General features: G+C 37.4%; 2 protein-coding genes across 2 annotated transcripts in view; both read left to right on the forward strand.

The window, feature by feature from the left end:
* The window catches only part of SGPP1 (sphingosine-1-phosphate phosphatase 1), a 40,487-nt gene extending 29,915 nt beyond the window's left edge, over positions 1 to 10,572 (forward strand). Inside the window, exons 2-3 of the mRNA XM_024194419.3 lie at positions 1,730 to 1,819; positions 3,736 to 10,572. Of these exons, the coding sequence (XP_024050187.2) occupies positions 1,730 to 1,819; positions 3,736 to 4,287 (642 nt within the window). The 3' untranslated portion in view covers positions 4,288 to 10,572. The remainder of the gene's footprint in view (positions 1 to 1,729; positions 1,820 to 3,735) is intronic.
* The window catches only part of WDR89 (WD repeat domain 89), a 94,152-nt gene that overhangs the window by 29,236 nt on the left and 49,124 nt on the right, over positions 1 to 15,792 (forward strand). The window lies entirely within an intron of this gene.

The following is a 15,792-nucleotide window of genomic DNA, read 5'->3' on the forward strand; positions in this document are numbered from 1 at the left end:
ACCAGTTGCACCATGGGATAGCTACTCCAGCGCACTGCTCTCTGTGTTGATGCAAGAGCTGTTTGCGTGGATGCACTTTACCGACACAACGAGCTAGTGTAGACATGCAACAGCAGTTTTAATTAAAGCGGCATAACTTTTACAACAAAACTTTGTAGTATAGACAGGGCCTAAGTGGACAGACAAAGGCAAAAAAATAACCAACTGCCTAGCTTGATTATGAGAGAGACCAAAAGCAAAAAGTATTTAGACTTGAATATTAAAATCTGATGCAAACTTCCAAAACAGAGTTGGTTGGGTATGATGGTAATACTATGTGAATAGTGCCCAAAATGTTTTAAGCTCTGTCTCTACTCTCAAGAACCTACATCCTTACTCAGAGCCGTCCCTTGGGTAGGGCAAATCGGGGCGACCGCTCTGGGCCCCGTGCTTTCGGGGGCCCAGCGGGCTGTTGCGATTGGCCAGTGCGGTCGGTCCCGGACGAGACGAATCGGTAACTTCCGCTCCGGGCCTTGCACCCCCCCTAGGGATGGCCCTGTCCTTACTGTGTTACAGTATTATAATTTTATTACATATCTTCATAATGTTATAACTTTGTATGATGCTTAATTGATTAAAATGACATGGTCCTGCCCAGCACTGCCTGTACTGTGAATAGAATAGAAAAGCAGACAGAGGGAAGGGGGTAGGAAAGAGAGACAAGGGTTAAAATAAATGGATCCATATAGTGAGGAAATGATGTAAGCTCTGACACTTAAGTAAAAACTGAGCCTAGGGCAAGAGGAGAAATAGTAAACAGCACTAGCGTATAAAGCCCTGATACAGTAAAGCACTTAAGCATGTGTGCAACTTTAGAACTACTTAAGTGCTTAAAGTTAAGCATGTGATTTAGTTCTATTGACTTTAATAAAGTTGCACACATGCTTAAGTGCTTTGCTGGATCAGGACCTAACTCGATAGTGGAAAGTAAAAGTAGTTTTTGAAGTGGGCTTTAAAAGAAGAGTTGAGGGCATTTGAGACCTGATTCAAAGCCCATAGAAGTCAGTGGAAGCAAGTTTCTTGAGATTTGGGGAGTGGGGAATATCACTGGAGTGAGAGTCAGTCAACAGGAGTTGAAGGAGAGGAAGAACAGACTCACTCAAGATGCTTGGAGAGAAAGGGATTGAAGGAGAGATTGTATTGGTAAGGAAACAAACAAGTGAGGCTTTCTTTAGGATAGGGAAAATAATATGCAATGATTTTGTAGCACCAACATGCTGGAACTCCTTTTTATGGAGATTTAATACATCATGGAAGCAACTAATGTTTCTGTAAATCAGAGAGAAATGTTCCACTCCCCTCAGTCTGGGCTGTAGGCTTTAGCTAACTTTATTAGAACTGTAAAAGCAGCAAAGAGTCCTGTGGCACTTTATAGACTAACAGATGTAATGGAGCATGAGCTTTCGTGGGTGAATACCCACTTCGTCGGATACACCCACGAAAGCTCATGCTCCAATACGTCTGTTAGTCTACAAGGTGCCACAGGACTCTTTGCTGCTTTTACAGATCCAGACTAACACGGCTACCCCTCTGATACTTTATTAGAACTGTTCTGTGTACAGTTTAAAATGGTATTTGAAATATGAGATCCAAGTGTGGTGTAGCTATTCATTGCTAAATCATTTTCATGGAGTATATACTTATGGCTTATGATTCTAATACAATCTTTTTCTTTTCTTTTTTTTTCCAGTATCCCCTTATGTGTGGTCTGATTCTTGTGATCTGTTGGTGTTCCCTGGTTTGTTTTAGTCGAATTTACATGGGAATGCACTCAATTTTGGTAAGAGAAACACCACACATTAAATCTGTTACTTTACATAATGACGACACCATATACCTGCTTTCATATCCCTCTGTAATATTCAGATATTTAAACTACACTAAGGTATCTTGTGCATTGTGGTAATCCGAGGGGCTTTTTTCAGCATATGTTACTGTATGTGGAGCCAGTACTCTATTGTTAAATTTAAATGAAATAAATTGTTTATCATCATATAATTTATTAGCAAATAGAAAAACTATACAGTCCACAAAGATTTTACCTAGTAACTTTATAAGTTTGCAGAAAAGGCAGCTGTCTAGAACCCTAGATGCTTTTGACATAATTTTTTTAAATAATTATAGTAACTAAAACTAGCAAAATGTGTGCCCTTATTAAGAGGTAATAGTTTATTGCTGATTGGGTTTGTAACTAAAAACATTTTCCCCACACATACTTAAAAGCAAAATAAATTGTATAAAGCATTTTTTACATAGTAAGACTGGCTGAAGGACCAATATTATGGTTAAAAATTCTGTATCAAGCTTATTAACTTATATAAATTAGTTACACAATTAAAATTAATTGGCACTCTTGTTTGCAGTTTCAGTGCAGAAGTCAAAGACTAACAGGCAAAGGGACAAACTTGCCCTCTCCCTCTCTGATAGTTCATCCAGAGAAGGGTTGAAGTACTTTGTTAGGGCATGAGGAAAACTTTTCATGCTCATTCAGCTTTCACTTGTCACCTTGGCACTTTGCAAAAGCATCAAGTTAAATCTTATTTAAGGGAAGAAGAATTTCACGCTACAGCACGCTGGGAAGAGAATGTACTTGGTCAGTAGTTTTGTGTTGCCTTGATATTCTGGAAGATATCTGCATGGTCAAAGGGCTTCTCCCTCCTAGTTCCACTGCTGCTTTTCTTCTTAGTCATAATCCTATTTTTGTGACTTACTTTTGTATGGATTAGACTAATACTATGCTGCTTCTGCCTTTGTGTTAACAGTAATGCAGCATGATGTTGGCTTTATAGGACCAAAAAAGACAAACATTGATGGAGTAACCCTTTTTCAAACACACAACTTTGTTAATTCACAAACGTGGTAACCAAATTATGAAATACATCTGGCAGGTCAATTTGTTTCTTAGTCATGATATATCAAAAATTACCCAAGTAGGGCAGTCTCCTTTTAAAAACAAATTACAAAATACTTTATGGAAGTTTAAAAAAATAAAGCATATTCAGTACAAGTATAACGATATGTCTGCAACACAGCAGAATCATTTGAATAACAAACTAGTATTCAAATGAATGGATTCTTCCTAACATATATTACAGCTGTGTATTTCTACATACTGTAAATAGTAGAGATATCAGTACTTTGTTGTTGCAATCCCAGAGTGTACTTGCTAAGAAATTCTGTTGTAGGCTTAGTGACCATTAGTAATATCTAACAGTGACACTATCTGCTAGTTTTTTTTTTTAAGTTACCAAACATTGTTGCTGTTTATCCCATTCCTACCTGGCAATTTTTCACAGTGGGTTTTACCTTTGTCTCATTCTTAGGAGTGCAGATACCAGAACTTGGCAGCTTCAGATGGGGCTTAGGACCACTTCTTTGAAAACCAGTCCCAGAAACCATCTCTGCTGAATCTTAGGCTCTTTGTACATTGCATTAGAAAAGGAGCAAGTACAATTCCTTCCCCTACTATTAGAACAAAACTATATACATTGTGAAAGGTTAAATGTAAGAAAAAGGAGATTTCAAACATGAGGAAGCATCTCTACCTACAAAGCAACTAAACTATTCTTCATGTTAATGTAAATTACAATCTTAAATGAATTATTGAAAAAGTTATTTCGAAGTTGGATATGAAAGAAATCCTAAAAATAAAGTATATCATACTAAATGATTGTATCTTTTATCTCCTCTCAACAGGATGTTATTGCTGGATTTCTATATGCTATTCTCATCTTGGTTGTCTTCCATCCAGCTGTGGACCTGATTGATAACTTCAATTTAACTTACAAGTATGCACCACTAATTATCATCAGTCTTCATTTAGCCTTGGGGGTTTTCTCTTTCACTCTTGACACCTGGAGCACATCACGAGGAGATACAGCTCAGATTCTGGGTTGTGGTGCTGGAGTTGCTTGTGGATCTCATTTTAATTACATGTTGGGTCTAATGCAAGATCCTTCCCCAGATACATTGCCTTTAATTCCTCCCTCCATCACTGTGACTTTATTTGGAAAAGCCATATTGCGGTTATTGATTGGAGTAGTACTACTATTGTTAACAAGAATAATGATGAAGAAAATCACCATCCCACTGGCCTGTAAAATGTTCTCTATACCGTGTGATGATATACGACAAGCAAGGCAGCGCATGGAGGTTGAACTTCCCTATCGCTATATTACATATGGAATGGTTGGGTTTTCTCTCATGTTTTTGGTTCCTTGCCTGTTTCTTTTTATTGGTCTTTCTTGATGTAGACTTATTCACTTGACAAGGGAAGAAGGGAGGTAGTTGCCTAACATAAGAAAATGTGCACTGGTTTGCTGTTGGCAGACTTGTGAACTTTGCTTTAGCAGGGACTTTAACAGCAATACATGACAGGCACTGCATTTAAAGGAAATTGCACATCTTAGGTATGGTGTTGGGCCAAAAGCCAAGAATTACTCTCCTGAGAAGTGCTATACTCTATAAATGCTATGTCTATTCTTATTGCTGTAATGATGTGTGTGTGTATATATACATGCAGTACATATATATGTGTGTATACACGTACGTAGTGAAACATACATCACACTGTACTTGTATACTTTGGCATATTGCAAAGGTGTCTGACAGCTGATCAGAAAGTTCCATTTGTGTTCGGTTTAAGTCATTTCATAATAACTTACCAGTTATTGAACAACAAACAGCTAATGGAACAGCTTATGTGTTTTCCTCCATTCTTCCCCAAACTCAGTTGTTTATATAGATGGCATTTCTAATGGACCAAACTTGCAGTGAGATCAATTGTAAAAACTGAAGTTATTTCCTTCAATCCCTTCCACAAAATAAAATGTGTAGGTTGACATTGGTTTTAGGTCTAAATAAAACTGTTAGATTCAGGTACTGTATTTTATGGCTTAATAATTGTGCCTTTCTGTTGCTAAGTTAAGAAATGCCATATACTGTGATGTAAAAATATGACAACTAATTTTATTTTAAGTCATACATAATTAGGCAGATATTTTTAAATGTAGGTGTCCACATATTTGAATGGTTAATTTTAACTATACTGATCACAATGTAGCTTATATTTAAAATTATATAGATGGAATGAGCTGAACAGTGAATCACTAAGCTCAACAGGTTGTGAATGGACAATAATTCCCTTTTGTAGGTATTTTTTATGTGCATTGTCAGTTACTGGTAGAGGATATATTTTTCTGCAAATTGTCTTAATAGTTTATATACTGGACAGGTATGTCCAATATTAAGAAATAAATTATAAACAATAACAATGCACACCCTAGCTATAAATGGCCTCATTTGTTTTGTTATTCCAAACTGATTTTAAAAGGGCCACTATTTTTAGAGGTGTACTTAAAAGATCCTCTTATCTTGGCTTTAGAAAAAATATATAAATTTTTATGCACAAATTGAATATATTGTAGTTCAAGAAGTCTTACCACTTTTACCCATACCTAGACAAAATATATAAAAGTCAAAGTAAATTTCATTGTGATCATTCTATAATAAATTAAACTAAGTGTTTGAAGCAAAGTCGACAGCATTGTGAATGCATAAACTATTTGTGCATAATGGGGTTATTTTGAATGGCTTTTAATAGTAATGCACTTTTCAGTTTTATAGCGACCTCTTTTCTGCTGATAAGTAAGATGCAATCCTTGGACTATCTAATTTTACATGAACCTGGGATTTGAATTTCATTTTGTCCATATGATTGTTTAGGTTCACGTGTTGCCTAAGCGATATGTCAGGAGTTGTTATTGCAATGTTGCAGTATTCTGACGACATAACTTGTGTTGTGTATCCATATTATATGTTCAGGAAGAACCTTAACTTGATTAAGAGCTTTCTGTTCTAGCTTAGCTATTTACTTTAATGTATAATTTTGTAGAGGATAACTTGGAATTGGAACTTTTTGATTTGGAGATATGAACTCCACACTCTATTAATAATATGTATATTAACAAAACTTAGTAAAGGCACTGACTGACTTCCTATCTCTTTCTTATTAGACCAGTCAGTAGATCTTCTTATGGTACGCAGACATCTGAAGTTGTGAAAATTGAACTTTTCAGATGTGCATTTAGAATGCACTGTTGGTTATGAATGTATTCCACCGTGTTCAGTGTGTTAAACCACTAACTTTTTTTTTAATAGTTGAAGAGGTTTTTAGCTTGCAAAAAAAACTTGGTTAGCTTGTTTCAGTACTTATTTGTGTATTTATGATTTTCTATCTATTCCTTTATTACAGTTTTGTGCTTAATGTGCAGTAGAAGTTAATCCCATTTCCAAAGTGTTGAGAAAGGAGATTTTGTACTGGTATGGTTCTGGATTTATACTTGCATGTTCTGAGCAAATAACTAGGGAGATTATATAAAAAGGCTTTCTTCCTTAAAGCCCTGAAAAAGATAATTTGTAGCTCATGTAATATTAAATTGGCCCTGCTAGAGGTAGAAATAATATTTGTAGAATGGTTTCCTTTTCTTTAAATAGCCTGGCTTTACTCTTCTAGTGAAGAATGTTTAAATAGTAGTACAAAAGGGCAGTTATACAAGAACTAATTGTTCCAAGTAAAAAATTGCACTCATGGTTTATAGGAACTTGAAATTCAAAGCATGGGATTGCTCTTAAGGCTGAGTTTATAGTTGTACTGCACTGTTATACCGTGAATGCAAAAGAAATCTCAGTTGCTGAGAGAGCTCAATGTGTAGTACCTATAAAATCACATGCAGTCATGGTTTCCAGAAGAGTAGGAAAAATTGCACTGTAGTTCTACTGTTACTCTGTATATTTTTATATTTTGTACATTGCATTTGGTAGTTTTAAAATGTCATTCCTCGTGCACAGAGTAGTTTAGTCTACAGGAAAAATGTACATCCAAATGTCAATTTATATAGCACTTTTACAATCCTGTCCTTAGATCATTGCTGCTTACTCGAGTTTACATGAAAATGGAATATTAAAACCTTTCTTTCATGTTTTATAAGGGGGTTGGATCATGTGGGTAGTGTAACAGAAGATGCCATGCAATACAGAAAGCAGTATGGGGCAGGGAAAAAAGGCAGAAATGCAAACATTTAACAAAGTTGAACTTTAAAGAAAGTTCATATGAACATTTGATTGAAAATCTAATTTCGTTTTGTGGTTATATTTTCCAAAATGATTCCTCCAAATCTGTAATTAACACTTGGCAATTGATATAACTTGAACGTTTTAATTAGCCTAAACAGATATTCTATTCCTTTATCGTTGGAGTTGAACATAAAAAACAAAGGCTTATAGTTGGAATATCAGCTTGAACCAAAATGAAAAAATTATATATGCTTTAAAATGATGGTGGTTAGCAGTCTTTTCAGAGTGGGAATACACTTGAAAGAACTTGAGGAACTTTTATGAGGTGTAGTGTGAGAACTTAATTATTCAAATATAACTGTGCTAGAGAACTTTTTCAATTCCAGATACTATTTCAACTTTTAGGAATATGCTATTCTTGAAAGAAGTAGGGCTACATCCATTACTAAAAGATATTACAATATTACATTTGAGTTGGGTTTTTTTGGTTACTATATGCAATTTAAAGACGTCTGAAAATGTTAATATAGGGCCTAATTTAGCAAAGAATTTTCCACAAGGCCAAAGAGGCTCTAAAATATTGACTTGTATGTCTGCCTTAAGAATGGAAGCAAGATGAATTTTTTTCTGACCTGGCTCTTAAATAAGACTAATATATGTATTACACTGTCTTTAAAAAATGTACCCAATCTATTACTTTTTCATGTTTACAGTATAACTACCACTTTTGCTTCCTAAACTTACGTTGATGTTGAGCTGGTTTGTTTTATGCAGTCATGTACAAGGCTCTTAAGCGTTTGATCACATTTGCCTTATTACTTAACTTGCTAATAAATTAAAAAAAAAAAAAGAATAGGCATTTTAAAGGTAAATTGGCAAACCAAAAGTAACTTTTGCTTTGTTTTAAGTTTACTTGGACTTTTCCTTTTAGGTATAGCTTTTTTCTGAAAGCTAGAAAGATGTTTTTTAAAAATCACATCTCTAAATGTACTTTTTTTTAAACCACAACAGTGTTAATTGTCCAGGTTTTAAAAATTGTCATTTTTTCTTTTTTGCTGTTATATTTTAAATTTGCTCCTGTATTTTTGTTACTTATTTCCTGGGTTTTGTGTCCCAGAGAGGGTCCTATACTATTTGTAAGCAAATGCAAACATTCTATTACCTATGTAAAGATTTTGTCATTTTGAACTTGTAAATATTTAAGGGCTGTTAGTGGCTCAAGTTCATGAGAACAAGCCATGCATGCTGTAAGTAAATTCATCTATTGTGCTAAAAGTGGTTTTATCTCAGTATTTGCTTTCTAAATACGAAAGACAGGCAAGATTTTTAATGCAAATATTTTAAGGTATTAGTAATCCACACATGGGAGGAGATAGATGCCCAGCTCCTATTAACTTTGTTGGGAGTTTTAAATCCAAGTCCATGCATACTGAGCGGAAAATTTACCTTTAAAGGCTTGACCTTGCTGTAGTATGCAGACATGCATCACTGTGTATGTGGAGTAGCTAACTTTATAAGATACAAATATAACATACTCATTTTTGAGAACTGGGTGATTACTCTTTATAGAATAACGTATAGGACTCAGTCCAATTTCACAGCTGTCTTCTTTTTTCATTTTAATTGTTTTCTTTATCTGGAACTAGTACTACATTTGCAAAAGTGGATTAAAGCATTCCCCTTTGTATTATAATTATGATGATGGACAAGATCCCAGAATAATACATAAAGCAGGAGAATTAATATACTGGGAAACTTCAACATGTTGAGGCCAATGCACTCTATTCAGTTCTTTTAATGGCAGAGTGTTTTGCCTTGTGAAATTCACTGACATATTTTAGAAGTGACTTTGAAGCAATTGAAAAAAAATTGGTCTTTCTTACAGCCTTGCATTCCTGTCAAGAAGGCTCCTTGAATGATTTGCATCACTTCTTTATTCAGAAACAGCTGACAAAAGCTTAATTGGTCACTGCATTTTTGGCATAAATAGCTGATCCTGTTCAGAATTTACTCTGGATGTATTGATTATTATATAATTTCAGATAATTTGCATTGGTTACCTTTATACAGTACTTCCTTCTGAATCAAATGGAGGAAAACACCTTAACTTGGAAAATAAAATCAGATTAGGCAAAGTAGCACTTAGTACTGGTGAAATATTGCCTTTAAATTGCAAATATGACATGCTAGAGCCAATTCCAAGTTGGAAACTATTTTGGAAATTATTTGCAGCTACTGACCAATGAAGACAGGTTTCATAAAACAATCATTCAGTAATAATGGTTACAAAATATAAATTTGGCTCTTTCAATAGCCATTGTAAAATTTCATAGGCGTACTGGTGGGTCACCAGTAACACAGAAGAATTTAAAACACTCACATTGACATTTGAAAACTTTTCTTTGGTACATTCAGTTTTGATCTGGAAAATAAACTAGATGTGGGTGGGAGAACTCACTAAAACAAATTGATAGCAAATTTGTGTTTACAATGTATAGGCAGCCTAATTAATAGTTACTTCTTGCAAGGTCCATGAAGAACAGAACATATTTAAAATATAAATGGGAAAATTTACTTTAAAGCTATTTATTTTTCATTGCAAATAAGGGCTTTATTAAGTTAGAGGGTTTTAGTAGTACTTGATCTTTCTGTTATTTAATTTTATAGTTATTTTCTTTTGGTTTTGAAAGTCCTAATGAATATCAAGGTTAGTATTACTGAAATAGACACCAGGGTTCATGACTTCATTCAGATCACCCCAAAACAGCATGACTGAAATTAGGTAAATTCAGGAACTGGTAACTTTAAAAAAACAAAGAAGCCCAAACCAAAACAAAAAACCCACCACCCTACAAACAAAAAAACCAACCAAACAAAAAAACTCTAAAGAATAAAAACTCATAGGCAGATTTTGGACCAAATTTTGGTGTACATAAATGTGATGTCAGAATTTGGCCTATACTTGAGTTTACAGGCTCTGTAGTATACTGCAGCTGAAATAGGAATTTCACAGCATAAGATACATATAGAAGTGTAATCATTTGTTGTTTTCTCCCATTAATGTTGTTGTGTTCATTAATGAAAGCAAATATTCAATATAAAATATTTTATAGACTTTCTTCATTTTGTGAGGCTGCCAGCAAACTCTTTCAGTAAACAATATTTTTTAAACTGTTGCCAGCCTCTCAACATCTTAGAGAGAACAAAAAAAACAAAACAAAAAAAAACTTGCTAGCACAAGTCCTGAATTATTTGCTAGATTACATAATGGTTACTGTATGATAGTGTACAACCTGACATTTAAAGATAAAAAAACTGTTCCGGTATTTCTGACATTATGGTTAATGCTTTTGCATTCATTGTACATTCTCCACAGTTGTCAGAATTAATATTTAATCTTTAACTGATAACGGAAACAATATTTGTAACTCCATCTGCAATGATTGGATAATAAACTACTGTTGGAATCAAATGTTTGGTCATTTCTGCGTCCCATGTTAGAAGGGATATGTGGTTGGATGCCTAATGTAAGGTAAATTGTTGGCTTGAGAAAACGTGCATATATTTAGCTCTTTATATAGTAAAAGTCATTAGGATGACAATGTGTGGTATTTTCACATTTAACTTTTGAATCCTTCTGAAAACAACACATTGACAATATTTTTACTGTCTGATAGAGTTATGTGGCATATTTGTCAGTGTCTCATACCCTAAATGGGAAGCCAAATCATTGATCAAATTAGATAAAATATTTTATTGCTGAGAACTTTAGATCCTACCTTCTTTACCACCTTCCCCATTCCTCACCCTTTCTTGTTCACAGAAGCATGCTCCTGCTCCACAGCATCTGATAGAAATTTGCTTTCTAGAAAATGAATCAAAGCAGGCACACAAAGAAGCAAAATGTCTGATACAACCCACTGGTTTGAGGTGTTTGTGTTTATTATTTTATGCTAATATAGCACCTAGGAGCCTTAGTCGTAGACCAGGACCCCACAGTGCAAGATGCTGTACAAATACAGAGATGGTTCATGTCCCAGAGAGCTTACAGTCCAAGTATAAGACAAAACAATAGATGGATACAGACAGACGGGAGAGTACACAAAAACAATTTGCCAGTGTTGGTCAGCATGATAGATGTTAGTACTCATAGACCTCTAAAATGTCAAGTGAGGAAGTTTAAACAATCAGTGCATTATGGTATGTTCTACCTTAAGACGTGCATCAGAGTTCAGAAACCTCTGAAAGAGGCAGGAAACGGCTTCCTCCTCCCCTACCATTTCTAATCTGATTATAAGGGATTTGATATCAGTCCTCCATGCTTTGCTAATAACAAAGGCTTACATGGTAGCTGGGACATAGACTCTTCCTTCTGTTCCAGTGTAAAATAAGTAGAGTCCTACTAAATTCACAGTCCATTTTGGTCAATTTCATGGTCATAAGATTTTAAAAATCATAAATTTCACAGTTTCAGATATTTAAATCTGAAATTTCATGGTGTTGTAACCGTGGGGGTCTCAACCCAAAAGCGGGTTGAATGGGGGGCTGCAAGGCTATTGTGGGGGGGGCGGTCACGGTATTGCCACTGGTGATTCTGCACTGCTGCCTTCAGAGCTGGGTGACCAGAGGGCAGCTGCTGGCTGGGCACCCAGCTCTAAAGGCAGCACCACCGCCAGCTACAGCACAGAAATGAGGGTTGCATGGTATGGGAGGTCTTCCCTTTTTGGGGGCAGGGCCAGCCTTATGGGTGGGTCCATGTGGGTGACTGCCCAGGGCCCTGTGGTCAGGGAGTGTCATGGTCCCCCTCATCCTCCCCCCCACCCCCACAGCCAGTCTAAGGCCTCTTTAACTCCCGAGTGCTAGGCCTGGAGCTAAGGAGGGGCAAGGCTGGGGGTGCCCCAGTGGGGGGCTCCTACCATGTGCCAGACTCCAGTTACTAGTTCTGGCCGGGCTGCTGCTGGCGGCAGCGCTGCCTTCAGAGTTGGGCTCTCAGCCAGTAGCCGTGGAGCTTCCTGCAGCTGGGGTAGGTTCCTGGAGGTGGGTCTGACCCAGCCTTGGGAGTGGCCCGTGCAGGGTAAGAGGAAGTCCCATCCCTCCTCAGCCAAGCCAGGACTAGCATCTGGAGCCTGGTGCATGGTAGGAGTCCATGGCTCCAGGTCCAGGACTGGCGCTGTGTGTGTGTAGGGAGGGGACAACAGTGCCCCCCTGACCACGGGGCCCTGTCCCCCACAAAAGTGACTACTCCCCCATACCCTGCGACCCTCATTTCTGTACTGTAGCTGGCAGCTGTGCTGCCTTCAGAGCTGGGTACCCAACCAGCAGCCACCACTCTCCAGCTGCCCAGATCTGAAAGCAGTACCACCACCAGAAGCAGTGCAGAAGTAAGGGTGGTAATACCATACCATGTCACCTTCACTTATTCTGTTCTGCTGGCAGCAGTGTTACCTTCAGAGCTGGCATCTCCACCCCCACCCCCAGCAGCTGTGGACCTGGGGGAGGTTCCTGGAGGTGGATCTGACCCAGTCCCGGGAGCAGCCCGTGCGGGGGAAGAGGAAGTCCCATCCCTCCCCAGCCTCGCCAAGACTAGCCTCTGGAGCCTGGCGCATGGTAGGAGCCCCTAGCCGGGGTGCCCCCAACCTTGCCTCTCCTACAATCACCAGATTTCACAGAGGGAGATCAGGTTTTATGGTCTGTGACGTGTTTTTCACGGCTGTGAATTTGGTAGGGTCTTCAAAATAAGATTTTCCTGCTACAACTTGCAAAGCTACTCCTTCTATTGTTTGTCCTACAAAGGCCATCCCGTCTTCAGTTAGGTGAGCTGATGGTGAATGTAAAGAACTTGGAGACTACATACAAGGATTTACTCACCACTGGGACAAGGTCTGTTGCTCGTCAGAGTGTTCCACTCATTTCTATTATAACTCATCAATCTTTAAGTCTGGAAGGAAACATTATGATAATCTAGTCTAACCTTGTGCATAACACAGGCCAAAGAACCTCACTCAATAATTTCTACATCAAGCCCATAACTTCTGTTTGAGCTATAGCATATCTTTTAGAAAGACCTCTAATCTTGATTTTAAATACTTCAAATGAAGAAAAGTCTACCACATCACTAGGTAAACAGTAAAGGTAAGAGAATGAATTCTTGTTTGAAACCAGCGGTTTAAACCATTCACCCAAATCTGTGTTTACTTAAATTGCGTATGCTGCATGTTAAAAGCAGGGCAACCTTTCAGAAGTGGCGTGCCGAATCTTCATTTATTCACCCTAATTTAAGGTTTCGTGTGCCAGTAATATATTTTAACATTTTTAGAAGGTCTCTTTCTATAAGTCTATAATATATAACTAAACTATTGTTGTATGTAAAGTAAATAACGTTTTTAAAATGTTTAAGAAGTTTCATTTAAAATTAAATTAAAATGCAGACCCTCCCCAGACCAGTGGCCAGGACCTGGGCAGCGTGAGTGCCACTGAAAGTCAGCTCTCGTGCCGCCTTCGGCATGCGTGCCATCGGTTGCCTACCCCTGATATAAAGCCTTAATGATTTATTTTGGCATACCATAGCATTTCAAGATGTTCCAGGTTAAATAATGATGGAGGCTGGTAAATGCTTTCTTAAAATCTAGGAAGTTTGAGTGGTTTTTGCCATTCAATGCTTTCTTTGATGAGTATTCTTAGGGTGAAAATCTGGTTGACACATGATCTGGGTCAAAATCTATCCTCCCGTATCTTTCTTTCAACCAACTCCTTTATTCTGCTTAAGATGATACAGCAGAAGACTTTTCCTGCCACTCAAAGGAGTGTAACACTACTTCAGTTACTGCAATTACTTAGGTCACCTTTCTTTAGTATTTTGATATATGCCATTTTCCCCATTGTTCGGAGGCTTTTCCTCGTTTCATGTGACGTTGAAAAGTTTGATAATTTTTGTTTAAAATTGGTCTCATCACAAGCTTTCAACATTTCCCTGGGGACTTGGTCTTCACCTGCAGCCTTCCTAGGCTTAACTTTTCATTGCACTATTCATTTTTTGTGAGGTGAGACATGATGTCTAGTTCTGAGTGTTTAATTTCATTGTCAAAGTCAATGTTTCTTGTGGTTTAGCACGTCTTGAAAATGCTCTGCTCTTTGTTCTTTCTGTTAAGGTATTTTTCCTTGTTTATCCATAACAGGCCCTCTGGCTAGTATAAAATTGCCAGTTAGATCTTTGTTGAGTTGATACACTGTTTTACTATCCTTTCTTTCAGCAGCCTCAACTTCTTTGGCCATTTTATCCATATATTTCCTTTTCTCTTCTTACAGTGCTTTTATTGTTTCATCCTTTGTTTTATATAGATTTTTTTTGCTGCTGCTTTTTTGGTAGATATTTTTAAGTAGTTAATGTTTGCTTTGACTTGTTTCCTTTTTTACCACATAGTTCCACATATTCTCAGTTATCCAGACTTGAGGTTTGCTTAGAAAAAGCCCCATGACATGTCCATGATGACTTCTTGTGGTGGATCTAAGTCTTGTAGCACCTGAAATTGATTCTAGTTCAGTTCGAATCTGCTGCTGTATCCACTAGCCTTTTGCTGTAAAATGTCTTGGTACTTTGGGAGACTTCTTGTTTTTCTTGAGTTTATCTTCAGTCTGGCTGCACACAAATTGTGGTCACTTCCAACATCAGTTCCTATGTATACTCTAAATTTCTTTCTAATATGTAGATTGTCAATCTGATTACTGGTGACTCCATCTGGGGAATTCCAAATTACTTTATATATATCTTTTTGTGGGAATAGTGTTCCACCAATGTTGACCCCGGATGCCAAGTACATAGGGTGACCAGATGTCCCGATTTTATAGGGACAGTCCCGATATTTGGGGCTTTGTCTTATATAGGCGCCTATTACCCCCCATCCCCTGTCCGGATTTTTCACACTTGCTGTCTGGTCACCCTACAAGTACAGTTCTTCTAGTCTTTCACAGTTCTGATTTTGGGAACCAAAATTGCCCATTGATTTCTCCACTCTCTTGTTGTTGTTGTCATCATCAACCGTGGCATTGAAGTCCTCCATTTCTAAGCAGATGAATGTCATGCTTGAAATATTGTCAGAGTTTGTAGACAGCTCTATATCTGCTCTTTGAGTTCATCATCATAGTGGTCTGTCTGTGCATAACACTGTATAATTGTCATTTTCATTACTGTGTTTAAAACCTGGCTCAAAGCATTTGGGTATTGGTTCCCAATCTAAGTGATTTTTCTGCTTTGGAAGTCACAATTAGTGCTACTTCCTGAGTATCTTATGATTTTATTTTCATTTTTGAATTGCTTTTTATCAGCTCCTGGCCATCAACATTTGCTTACTCCAAGGATTTGAGATTATATTCATCCATTTCTTTCATCACCTGTGCAGCCTTTGGTGTTGCAGCCATCATTCTAATGCTTCAGAAACCTATTTTCATAGTTTTATTTTTACCTTTAGTAAAGAACTTTTCAAACACTTGGCTTCCTGATGGCTCGTTATTTCTGCAAGACATGCTGTTTGCCATAGAGGCTATCTTCTTGTATGTCTATAACTTGGCCTATCACTCAACCCCCAGATCTGGAGGACCAGTGGGCTGCTTTTTATCTGGCCCCTACCCTTTGACCTGTCTTGGTTGGGTGACCCTACCAGGAGTTATAACTGTCTCTGGCAT

This window comes from Terrapene carolina, unplaced genomic scaffold, assembly GCF_002925995.2.
Source record: "Terrapene carolina triunguis isolate 2854851 unplaced genomic scaffold, T_m_triunguis-2.0 Scaffold189, whole genome shotgun sequence".
NCBI classification, from domain to species: domain Eukaryota; kingdom Metazoa; phylum Chordata; order Testudines; family Emydidae; genus Terrapene; species Terrapene triunguis.